The sequence below is a fragment of the Staurois parvus genome, unplaced genomic scaffold (genome assembly GCF_062004578.1).
Source record: "Staurois parvus isolate SC_StPar_1 unplaced genomic scaffold, SC_StPar_1.0 ptg000313l, whole genome shotgun sequence".
Classification (NCBI taxonomy): Eukaryota; Metazoa; Chordata; class Amphibia; order Anura; family Ranidae; genus Staurois; species Staurois parvus.
In genome coordinates, this window is record NW_028318109.1 from 444004 (window position 1) to 456079 (window position 12076).

The following is a 12076-nucleotide window of genomic DNA, read 5'->3' on the forward strand; positions in this document are numbered from 1 at the left end:
TGGGGGGGTGGTACAAAAGGTGATAGCTGCAGGGGGTAATCTGATGGAGGTGAACCAAGTATAGTTCTTAAGTGTAGGTGGGGTAGGCTTCCCTGAATAAGTGATTTTTCAAAGATTGCCTAAAGGCAGACAGGATGGAGGCTGACTGGACATACTAGGATAGGGAGTTCCAGACGATGGGCGAGGCTCTGGAGAAGTCCTGGAGGTGAGCATGGGAGGAGGTGACGAGGGAGCTGGAGAGCAAGATGTCTTGGGAGGAGCAGAGTGGGTGATTTGGACGATATCTGCAGATGAAGTCGGTGATGTACCTAGGGCCAGTGTTGTGGATGGCTTTGTATGTTGTGGTTAGTATTTTGAATTTTATATGTTGGGTTAGTGGAAGCCAGTGAAGGGATTGGCAGAGAGGGGCAGCAGTCGCTGATCTGTTGGTAAGGTGTATGAGTCTAGCAGCAGCATTCATAATAGACTGAAGGGGGGATAACCTGTGTAATAGTAGGCCAGTGAGGAGGTGGGATATAAAGGTGTGGATAAGTTATTTTGCGGAGTCATTGGTCAGAAAGGGGTGAATTTGGAAATGTTGCTGAGGTTGAGGCGGTAGGATAATCACAACCACACCAATCTAATTGTCCGTGATTACAGCCACACAAGTTACAGTGTCTCTGATTACTGCCACACCAGTCATAGTATTACTGATCACCATCACACCAGTCATATTGTCCCTAATCACCACCACACCAGTTATAGAGTCCCTGATCATCGCCACACCAGTCGCAGTGTCACCACACCAGTGTAAGTCGGCAACAGTGTCCCTGACTAGCAACACACCAGTCCCGGTGTCACCTGACCAGTGTAAGTCAGAAGCAGTGTTCCTGATTGCTGCCACGCTACTCCCCAGTGTCACCAGACCAGTGCAGCCAGCAACAAAGTTCCTGATCACCGCCACACCACTGCAGTGTTGTCTGCCGCTTGTACTGACAGTGGCCTGTTTATTGACCACATTTCTGCCTGTTGCCTGGATGGATTTATTGCCTGTTTGCTGACCATGTCTCTCCCTGTTGCCTGAACTGACCCATCTGCATGTCTGACTATGTTTCTGTGAGACACCAGTCCCAGCCATCCCCTGCGGACAACTGCACTCTGGAAACCACAGGGACTCTTTTGTTCTTCCTTTCTTTAACCTCCTGTACTTCCTCATCAGTGAAAATTACATTCCTGGAGCAGCCATGTAGCAGGAGGCTAGGCTTGCTTGGAACTGTGACTGCTATAGGTGATGCTATCCTAAGATATATTCCCTGATCACTCATATAGAGTCGACCATTATAGTATATTGGTTTTGATACAATTGATTATTTTGTGTGCTAAACAAATCAGTCTAAAAAGTGAGAGAGTCTCACACATCGCCATACTGAAAAAGGTGTAATAGAATGTGTTCTGGGGTGTAATTCTAAGCATGCCCATGCTGGGTTTGAGAAATATCTTATTAACTTGCCAATTTTGTGTAAAAAAATTAATTTTCAGTTTCTCTCCACATTTTCCAAAAACTTGTGACAAAAATGAAGTCTTCAAAAGACTTGCCATGCTTCTTAGAGAATACCTTGGGGTGTTTGTTTTTCAAAATGTGGTCATTTTGTGGGCCTCCAAAAATATGATAGGTAGTCAGGAAATTAGCTGCGTGATTTATTCCCCTAGAATGCTTAAAGGTGCTCCTTGGATTTTGGGCTAGGCTGTGAAAATGTCTTACATGTGGTATTGCCATACAAGGGAGAATTAGAAGAATGTGTTTTGGGGTGTAATTCTAAGCATGTCTATGATGTGCATTAAAAATATCTTATTAATTGGCAACTTTGTGTAAAAAAATACAAATACAAAAACATTTGGCCAAAAATGGCATTTTCAAAAGACTCACTATGCCTTTCAGAAAATACCTCAGAGTATTTGCTTACCAAATTGGGGTCATTGTCTAAGTACTAAGAAACAGGCAAAAAAAGGTTTCTACTAGACCACTATGCAAACAAGTAGCCTGCCTGGCCAAGAAAGGGAGGGCAGAGAGTGTGCACCCCCTACTCCAGAACCACACTATGGATGGCACCATGCCCTTAACATGGGGAGGATAGCGTTCTAGGCCCTTCCCCTGGAAAAGGCACCTTATGGGCAGCACAGTGGCTAAATGGTTAGCACTTCTGCCTGGCAGTACTCGGGTCGTTGGTTCGAATTCCAGCCACGGCACCTCCTGCCTGGAATTTGTATGTTCTCCCTGTGCCTGGGCTGGTTTCCTCCAGGTACTCCGGTTTCCTCCCACACTACAAAGACATGCTGGTAGGTTAATTGGATTCTGTCGAAAATTGGCCCTTGTATATGAATGTGAGTTAGGGACCTTAGATTGTACACCCCTTGAGGGTTAGGGACTGATGTGAATGTACAATATATATGTAAAGTGCTGCGTAAATTGACAGCGCTATACTAGTACCTGAAACAAATAATAAATAAATAAATAAATCTCTATGTTGATGGGGACCTCATCCTCACATCTGACCCAGTGGATGTGGGGTCTTTAATGGCAGACCTATTGGAATCTGGAAGCCCTGTTACAATTAAGAGGAAGATATCCTTGTGTACCTTACAAAAAATTAAACTCCTATTGCAGGGGATGTCTAAAATTTCTCAGACATCTGAAAAAATAAGTGAATCAATCACACAAGCAGGAAACATAGTTCTGGGACTTCCATACACCAGAAGTGTATATAATGCCTCCAGGTTGCTATTTTTACTGCATTTTTTTAACATTTTTAGAAAATCACAGTGACTTAAGATTTAAATTCAAATGTAATTTGCATTGATATGAAATTAAAAAATGGCCCATGTAACAATTTTTTATACTATATTAATTTATTTTACAGAAGTGTAGTTTGAATAAATTGATCGTGTACAGTATGTACATGTAATTTAATAACACCACTACTCCCAATCAAGCATATCTTTTTAAACTTGTAAATAAAAGCAACATTTTAAAAAGTTCTATTATTTTTGACATGCACTATTGATCTTTGTAACCACCCGCAAGTCACCCACAGTTTATAGAGAATAAGATAAGCGTACCACAAAGCAGTCTGCCATATGTTTATAATGGGTCTCCTAGCATTAATTAAAGTTAATGCCATTACTTTGATATATAACCCCCTGTAGTTTCTATATAGAGTATGATAAATAAAGCATACATCTAAACTTTCAATTTATCTCATTTACAAAATAAACGTTTCAAACTAAAAGGCAGATGTCTCCTCAGGGGTCTTGTTCAATTTCCTTATTTAACTTTATTCAAGCATACACTGAAGAAATGCACAGGGTTACGAAACAGTATTTATTTCTTACTTTTCTTGTTTTCCATACAACCAGAGATGCCACATGAAAATAAATATTCTCAGTTATAAAACGATTTTATTTCTGGATATTAAAAATCTGTTAAGCATTTTTATCACACTGCAGAGTGGATGCCACACAGAGAAGGTGTCAATTGATACAGGTTTTATACCCATAATGCTTAGAGTCAAAATAAGCTAAAGGAAAAAAAAATCACTTTGTCTTTAATTGGGTTGCATCTTCAGGACATTTCAGCCAACCTATAGCACATATACAGAGAATTACAGCTCTTGCTGTACCACCTTTTTACATGAACCATTTCCCTCCATGTTTAGACATGAAAATACAATTTTAAAAAACACATTATTGGTGAAATATTGATTGGGTATGGTGACAGTTTCTATATATTAAGCTGGGATTCTATAACTGGAGACATTTTATTTTTAAAACTGCAATCTAGGAACATTTTTTCAAGGCTGTTTTTCCTGCATAGTACACTTCTGTTGAATATGCCTTTTTATTCCAGTGGGTTTATATACACTATGTTGGAGATTAAAACATGAGGTAAAATACAAGGTAGTTCTTCATCCATGGACTCTTACTTGTGAAAATGGCAACTTACAAATGTTTGTAAAATTATTTTTTATTCTCTGCAGATGCTTATGGGTATCTTCATGAAGTATTTTAAGCACCATGTTTCTTTTCCAAATTTGGTAGGTGTTTATTAAGTCATAAATGTCACAGTGTGTTAATGCCTGCTCTTTGGAAATTAAAAAGGGGTATGTTATCTTCTCTTCCCTTTTTTCCATTCTTTGATGTCGATTTTAGGTGCAGACAGTAACATGGTTTTTAGCAGTTCAAGACCTCTTCACACTGGCCCTTTGAAATCTTTAGCGGACTGTGGAGCAGCAAGGGCCTGGAGGCTGCAAGAAGAAGGATCACAATATCCTGCTTGTCCAGGAGGGCCTGGTGGTCCAGGGATTCCAGGCTGCCCAGCTCGACCGGGTGGACCTCTCTCACCATCACGACCTACACGCCCATAACTTGGTTTGCCTTGTTCACCTGCTCAAAAACAGAAAAAAGATATTTGAGTAATTTCCAACCATATTCTATACCAGCAGCAAAGCTCTTTAAATGTGTTGAAAATGAGGACATAAATATTTGGTACTCAGTGATAGCATCACATAATAACACATGGTGACCCTATTCTACCTCTGCTTTTTACATACAGTATTTACAGTATGTGATTGAAAGTCAATAACCTATTATCTATTGTATATATAACTTCAATGAATGAAACACATATTTAAAAAAAACTAAATTCAGGGACTTGAAAGCACATTGTTATGCAAAAAAAAATGTCATTTGCTTAACAGACATATAATAAATCCTTTGTCAAAACAGGCAACTAACCAGCCACTGCAAACTGGAACATACAGCCTGCTAGAACATACATGGCAATCTCTTTCAAAGATACATGTGAAGGTGATCAGCTAAACCCAAATCTTCATTTCAATGTACTTCAAAGGTTAGTCTGAACACAATCTTTCCATTGCTTCTAAAGATGGAGTTTTTTAGATCACTAAATAATCCCTATGAACAATTTTGTGGCAGATTGTGTACCAGTAGATCAGCAGATGGCTCAAAAATATGTGAATAATCTTCAATTACTGAATCATTTTGATTGTTTAAACTAAATCTAAACCCTAACTTGATTAAATGTAGTTTGGTAAGGCATTTTCTCCAGTGGCAGCTGCATTCCAATGCTCAGGGCAAGCTTTCTGGTGGTGGCAAGGGCAGGGAATGCCAGCATAGTGAACATCAGCATGACTGGTTATAGTTACCTGAAGCTTGTGGAACAGGGTAATGATGAATAAGTGCATTTGAGAGAACAGACATACAGCCTTGTCACCTCCACAGAAAGTGTCTGAACAAGGACCTTTATGACCAGATTACCAGGTGTTATTTTAATAAAAGTTGTACATTCATAAATGTTAAAGTGGTTGCAAAGGCAGAAGGTTTTTTCTTTTTTTTTGCCTTAGTGCGCACTCTGCATTAAAGGTTAAATTCACCTTTTTTAGAAAAAATAATAAAAGCACATATTTTTGCAGAAGAAACAAAGGTGCATTTAATATTTCTTCCTGCAGGTGCTTGGAAAGCATTGCACTCATGATCAGTGGATCAGGGGTGCAATGTCAGGCTTCTGCAGACAAGTCCTGCAGCTTTCAGCCTGTACCTCCATATGGGTTGTATGTTTGAAAGCTGCATGGCTTGTGTATAAACTATGAGAGCGCTCATCAGCACCCTCACAGTTCATTCAGAACTACAAAACATCAGCCGTGGTCATTGCGGTTCATTTATTCATGGGAAACTGTGAATGAATGATGCAGCCTTGTGGGCAGAGCCCCTCACAGCCACGCTGTTTTTAAATTGTGATAGAGGGTGTGGGAGAAGATCCTCGGCTCGCTGTCTCACTGAGGGGGAGATCAAGTAAACAGGTGACAGGAATTGGAACATGTTACATGTTCCAGCGCAAATATGGATGGAACATGTAACATGTTCTAAAGGGTGAACCCTAACCCTTTCAGGTAAAAAAAAAAAAAAAAAACTCCAGTGTTTAGCTCCCCCAGCCCCCCACTAAATATTTACCTGAGCCTGATCTCAATCAAGCGCTGTGCAGTGCAGCACTGAGCAGCAGCTCTCTCCTCTCTCTTGTTTAACTGGACAATGTCCATTGGCTCCTGGTGCTGTCAATCACAGCCTGAAAGGAGGGAGCAGGGGTTGCAGGGCCGAGCCACTCTGTGTGCGTCAAGGGAGACACAGAGCCCAGCTCAGGATCGAACCCGCACAGGTACCCCACAGCAAGAGGCTTGCTATGGGGGGCACTCAGAAGGAGAGAGGAGCCAGAAGAGTTGGCAGGGAAACCCAAAAGAGATTGATAGGGGCTGCTCTGTACAAATCCATTGCACAGAGCCCTGTACAAATCCATCACACAGAGCCAGTAAGTGTGACATTTTTTTTTAATGCCTTTACAATAACTTTTAGAATTATTTTGAAAATACAATAGCATGCAAAAATTAGTCATTGGGTTTACATATACTATAACTATGTTGATCAACTTACTAATCTTTATGGTTCATATTTCTAAGAAACATTTAGCAATAATACAGCTTAATGTAATTAAATAATCTAGTCAATTTATCTAATTATATCTTTGTATTAATGATATGCAGAAAAAGAGAGATCGTAATGTTACATTCAGCTTGTCACTTGTTAAGTTGGAAGCAGCTAATATTAATTAGTCTAACATGTTATTTCTTTGTATTTTAGGTAATCTACAGGGATCTATTATCAAAGATGAATGTTAGGCAACCTGATGAAAGTGTGTCACCCTTCTGGGATTGTGGATCCTTCACCATGATGTCTACTGTGCAAGTGCAAATCATTTCAGGGTTTCTAATTTCAGGGTGCCAATCTTATTCTTGGAATCCTATAGCTACCGGTACTTCCAAAGACATTTCTGGCATTGTTAACTATATATAGATATATATATAGAGATATATATATATATATATATATATAAAGATATAATAAATGGCAACGAGCTTCAATAAATATGAAAATTGTACTCAAAATCTATACCAAGTAACCAATGAAACAGTAATATAGTAGGTGTTCAGACAAGAAGTGGATTTTAAAGCAGCATCTACTGAGATGATCCTATAGATGACATTAGGGTACATGAACATTTTGTAGTACAATTACTGAAAATCTATGCAAAATCCTGCATTGATGAGTAAAAAAACATGAAATGGTCCTTAAAGAGGTTCTTCAATCACTTTTTATGAAATTAAAAATCAGCAGCTACAAATACTTTAGCTGCTGACTTTTAATAAAAGGGCACTTATCAGTCTAGGGATCCAGTGCTGTCCTCACCCAGGCCACTTCTTCGCTGGTCTTCAGGTTCTCAGTGTCACCATGTTTAGTGTGGAAATCAGTTTCACAGCCGGCTCCCCACTGCACATCTGCTTGCTGCACTGCACTCTGTTAATGGCTCTGCAGCCTCCTCAGACCTGTGACATGTCCAAGGAGGTTGCAGGCAGGGAGGGAAGGACTTGTTGCAGGCAGGAAGAAATTGCCTAGGTGTTTTCAGCAGAATTGGAGAGTGAACGCCTGTCAAAATTAGGTACCCGCTCCCCCCAAAAATGTGTTTTTATTACTTGAGGAGGAGGGGGAAAGAGTGAAGTTCCACTTTAAAGTGTGTGTATGCATGTAAATTACTGTCCTTGAAAGTAGATACTTTTAGTTTAAATATAAGGATCCTGACACAGTTTACTTTTCTTTATGCACTCTGTGCACGGGCTCATTGAAAACATAGAAAACAGTGGAACTGTATTCAAATCAAAACAGTACTGATATAAAAGCTGTTTTTTGCAGCCATATGCATGAGCCCTATGTGTGTACGTGTGTAAATTTCTGACCTTGGATGCAGAATTATATTTTTTGATTTTACCGACCTGTACACAGAACACAGTGCAAGTGTACTGATCTTTACACACTGTGTGCATGTGCCCATAAAGAACAACATGACTGTGTTCAGATCTGTAAAAAAAAACATAGTACTGATAAAAAAGCTGCTTTTTTTTTTTTGCAGCAATGTGCATGAGCCCTATATGTGTACATGTGTAATTTTCTGACCTTGGATGCAGAATTATATATTTTGATACTAGAGACCTGAACACAGAACGTATCACAAATGTACTAATCTTTACACACAGTGTGAAAGGGCCCATAGAGAACAACAGAACTGTGTTCAGAACTGTAAAAAACAGTAATGATAAAAAAAAAATTGTGTTTTTGTGGCCATGTGCATGAGCCCTTCCTGACAGTGATTTGTGACTCACAAGCCATAACTGAGACTTTTTGTTCTAGACTCTAGCCCCTTCTAGGCAAAGCCATAAAATTATGTCAGTGTCAGAGTCAGTTTTATTGTACTGTGTAAGGCTTTTTGCAATTGTACATATGTAAAACATATGGTGAAAAGCATACCTGTAAGACCTGGCATTCCTGGCAATCCTTTTGGACCTCTTCCTGGCAATCCTCTTTCTCCTCTTTCTCCAGAATCACCTACAACAATATTTTAAAAGATCAATCAGAAGCAGGTGTCTATATACTGTTCTATATAGCAAAAATCCTTTCCCATTGCTTTTCTCATACTATTAAAAGCATTCTGTATTGCACACACACAATAGCTTGCACTGCATGACTCTTCCCTGGGGATCTAGAATTATGAATCATATGCCATTTATGCAATTATGCAAAGCAGCCTTGAAAGCAGTGCTGGAATATAAATATGAAAAATTAGATTCTCCTTTCACACAATAAATATAGCAAAGGTTAAAGTACAAATTAAGAATCATGTTGAAAAGGAAATATATTCTGATCTTCATCATCATTCAGCTTTGCAAATAGCCTGACAACAAATGCTCTCTCCAAGTGTTTCTAGCCGCCTGATAAATTAAAATATGATACCAAAGGTGTATTGGCACTTTTAAGCCGATGTGTAGAGGTGCCATATAGCTGAGAGATCCGCCATCCAAAATGTATTCTTTAATGCCTTATGTTGACTGCATGCGAGCGCTGTAATGCTGATACCGTATTACAGAGCACTACAGCAGCACAGTAATATTAATAAATAAGCTGCCGCTGATATGTTTCAACATCAAAAGCTTTTACAGTAAAGTAACATAAAGCAAGTATAAAAACATTTTAAAGTTCATATAATCTCACTTTGATAATCCTTATGTCTGTTTATTTTTGGGACCACAAACTACATTCTGTTGCTGTGACATTTATGGATATCATCACTTTACTGGAAGTCATTTCTATTATATAAATTAAGGATGTTGACATGTGCAACTGCTTTAAGTATCATCAGTGTGGCTTAACATCATAAATCTGGTTAGATGGTTACTTCAAATGTAGTTTAAGCTCTTAGGGCTAGCTATGGTTATAACAGAACACCGTTTGCAATAATTTTTGTCTTAAAATGAAGCTTAGAAGACAAAGAAGAATATTTTGTTTTGCTATACAGAAAATATTTTTAACATACATCATCCCTATGAAATTGCCTAGGCCAACAGTCATGAATTTTGCCATAGGAAGTTTTGACAAATAGCTAGACTTTAGAGGTGGTAAAACCTATATGAAGGTGGAATGGGGACAGAACTCAATTTTATCTGAGGGAAAGTTAAAAAGTATTGGAAATAAAAATAATGAATTTTATGTGGTACTTTTTACTTGGTATAGTTTAAATCTCTTCTGTAAAAAAAAGCACAACTTTTTGAAGTATCATCACTGCTTTAATGTTCTACGTTTTAGCTTTTATTGCAGTTTCTAGAGATATAACAGAAATATCACACAACACACAAAGCTACTCAGAAAAAAATATTACTGATCAAAAGCCCCGTTACATCTCAAAGACATTAAACATCTGCCACTTAATGCTTCAAGAATAAAGCTTTTTGAAGAAAATGGATCTGTTGATGAAATCCTTGAATTGCTCTCAACAAAAGTGAGTCAAAATTAATACCAATTTAACAATTAAAACAAATACTAGTCTTATAATTAAGAAAGAGTTTGTGAAAGCGTTTATGTGTTTTCTTGTTTATACTATGTACTGTTATAGTCATATACCAGTGGTAGAATGCCCCTGGGAAAACTTAGACAATGCCATAGGGTTATATTACTCGCAAGGTGTAGGATTACCTTGCAAAGCTCAGGAAAGGTAAAGGAAGTCTAGTCTAACAGATTTAATGAAAGCTAAGTTGGTGTATTACAGCTGGCCATTCGTAAAGGTCTGCAGCATTTATTTCATGTAACAAAAACATTAATATATGATGCACTGCAGTACAAAAGCAAATCATGTTTAAAAAAGTACTATTCTTGGACATTTTAAGGCAAAGTAGAACAACTTTCTTTATTTGCTGCTGTTGCTTAACAATTGCTAAAAGAAAACAGCAGTTGGGAAGCTTTTCATTGCAGAAAATTCAATGGGTCAGGCACCGTCAATACTGCCTGTGCCCTTTCCTATCATGCAGTTATTAAAAATGAAGGTACTCTCACAGAACTACTCTATGCAATACATTACATATCCAAATACCATTACTTTAAAGCAGAAATAAAGTCCCACCTTAAAAAACTGGTAAGTGCAGTTTGGCAAAAGAGAAATGCAAAGTTTACTTTGTGGGAAAAAAAAACCCTTGCCCCATACTGCTTGCAACTTTTCTTTAAGAATGCATTCTACAAGCACCAAGAAGTTTACATCCTGGCCGATTCTCTACATGCTTGCTCAGAATACAGGCGGGAGGTGCTAGGGACAATGCATGCATACAGGTGTTAAATCATTAGTGACCATCCAATGGCTGAAGAAGATCGCTGTGGGATTGGGAAGAATATATAAGGGAGATGATGTCGGACTAAGTGGCAATCGCAGCCCTGACCTATTGCCACTGGAGGAGGGCATATTGAGAGGTAAGTGTGTCATAACATGCAAGCATGCTGAGCATCCTTGTACATTATTGCAAAAGCTCAACCGCATATAGTGGAATCCAGTTGCGCTTTAATGTAAACTTGTACTTTGTGCTCTTTATACAAATGTATAGGCTCACTTAACGTAAACTCAGTGCTTTCCTTCTTTAACATAACTCACAGACTCGGTGCACTGCCAGTTCCCACTATAATCCTGTGTAATTCCTCTATGGCCCAATCTGACAAAGCCCAGACCTAACAATGAGCCAATCAAGGTGAGGAGACATGTTCCACCAAACCTGGAATCTCTGAGCATGGGTGGGATGGTAACTAAGGCAGTTGAGGAGGATGAGGAAGACAAGAAATATCTAATTTTGGTTCCTCTGTAACATATTTTGCTCAGTATGATCAAACAATCTCAGCTAATATAGTGGGGTACTACGTACCCCTTACTCATTCACATAGGGGGCTTGGATCTGGAGGCCCCTTTATTGTTCTAGATTCCAATAAGCCCCCTGCCCACAGACCCCCACAACCCCTGGGCCATATTTGTGGGGAAGCGGCCCTTGTCCTCATCAACATGGGGACAAGGTGCTTTGTTGGGGGGGGCCCATGTTGATGGCATTTGGTCTTATATGGTTCAGTCATGGTTGTTAGGACTCTGTAACATATTTTGCCCAGTATGATAAAACCATCTCAGCTAATATAGTGGGGTACTACGTACCCCTTACTCATTCTTATAGGGGGCTTGGATCTCGAGGCCCCTTTATTGCTCCAGATTCCAATAAACCCCCTGCCCACAGACCCCCACAACCCCTGGACCATATTTGTGGGGAAGAGGCCCTTGTCCTCATCAACATGAGGACAAGGTGCTTTGCTGGGGGGGGGGTCCCTATGGTGCCTCCCATGTTGAGGGCATGTGATCTAATATGGTTCAGTCATGGTTGTTAGGACTCTGGCGGACAGATGTAAACACAGATGTAAGATGTAGACTGATATAAACTGAACTGAACTCAAAACAGTTGTAAATACTGATATAAATTGAATCCACTTTTTGTTTGAAAAAACTTAACTGAATGGATGATGGCTGTGTGAAAGAAACCTTATACACCTGTGAGTCCAAATACACAGGTACTAGGTTCTAATAACTTCAGTCTAGAAACTAGTTGCGATGCCCTTGACAGACCAT

At 39.1% G+C, this 12076-nt stretch overlaps 1 protein-coding gene across 2 annotated transcripts in view; it reads right to left on the bottom strand.

Annotated features, from left to right (window-relative positions):
* Positions 1-3344: 3344 nt before the first annotated feature.
* Positions 3345-12076, bottom strand: part of LOC149457568 (uncharacterized) — a 121429-nt gene continuing 112697 nt past the window's right edge. For both annotated transcript variants that reach the window (XM_089683531.1, XM_089683532.1), the window contains 2 exons: positions 8407-8484; positions 3345-4419 (listed from right to left, as the gene is read on the bottom strand). In XM_089683531.1, the coding sequence (XP_089539657.1) occupies positions 4226-4419; positions 8407-8484 (272 nt within the window). In that variant the 3' untranslated portion in view covers positions 3345-4225. The remainder of the gene's footprint in view (positions 4420-8406; positions 8485-12076) is intronic.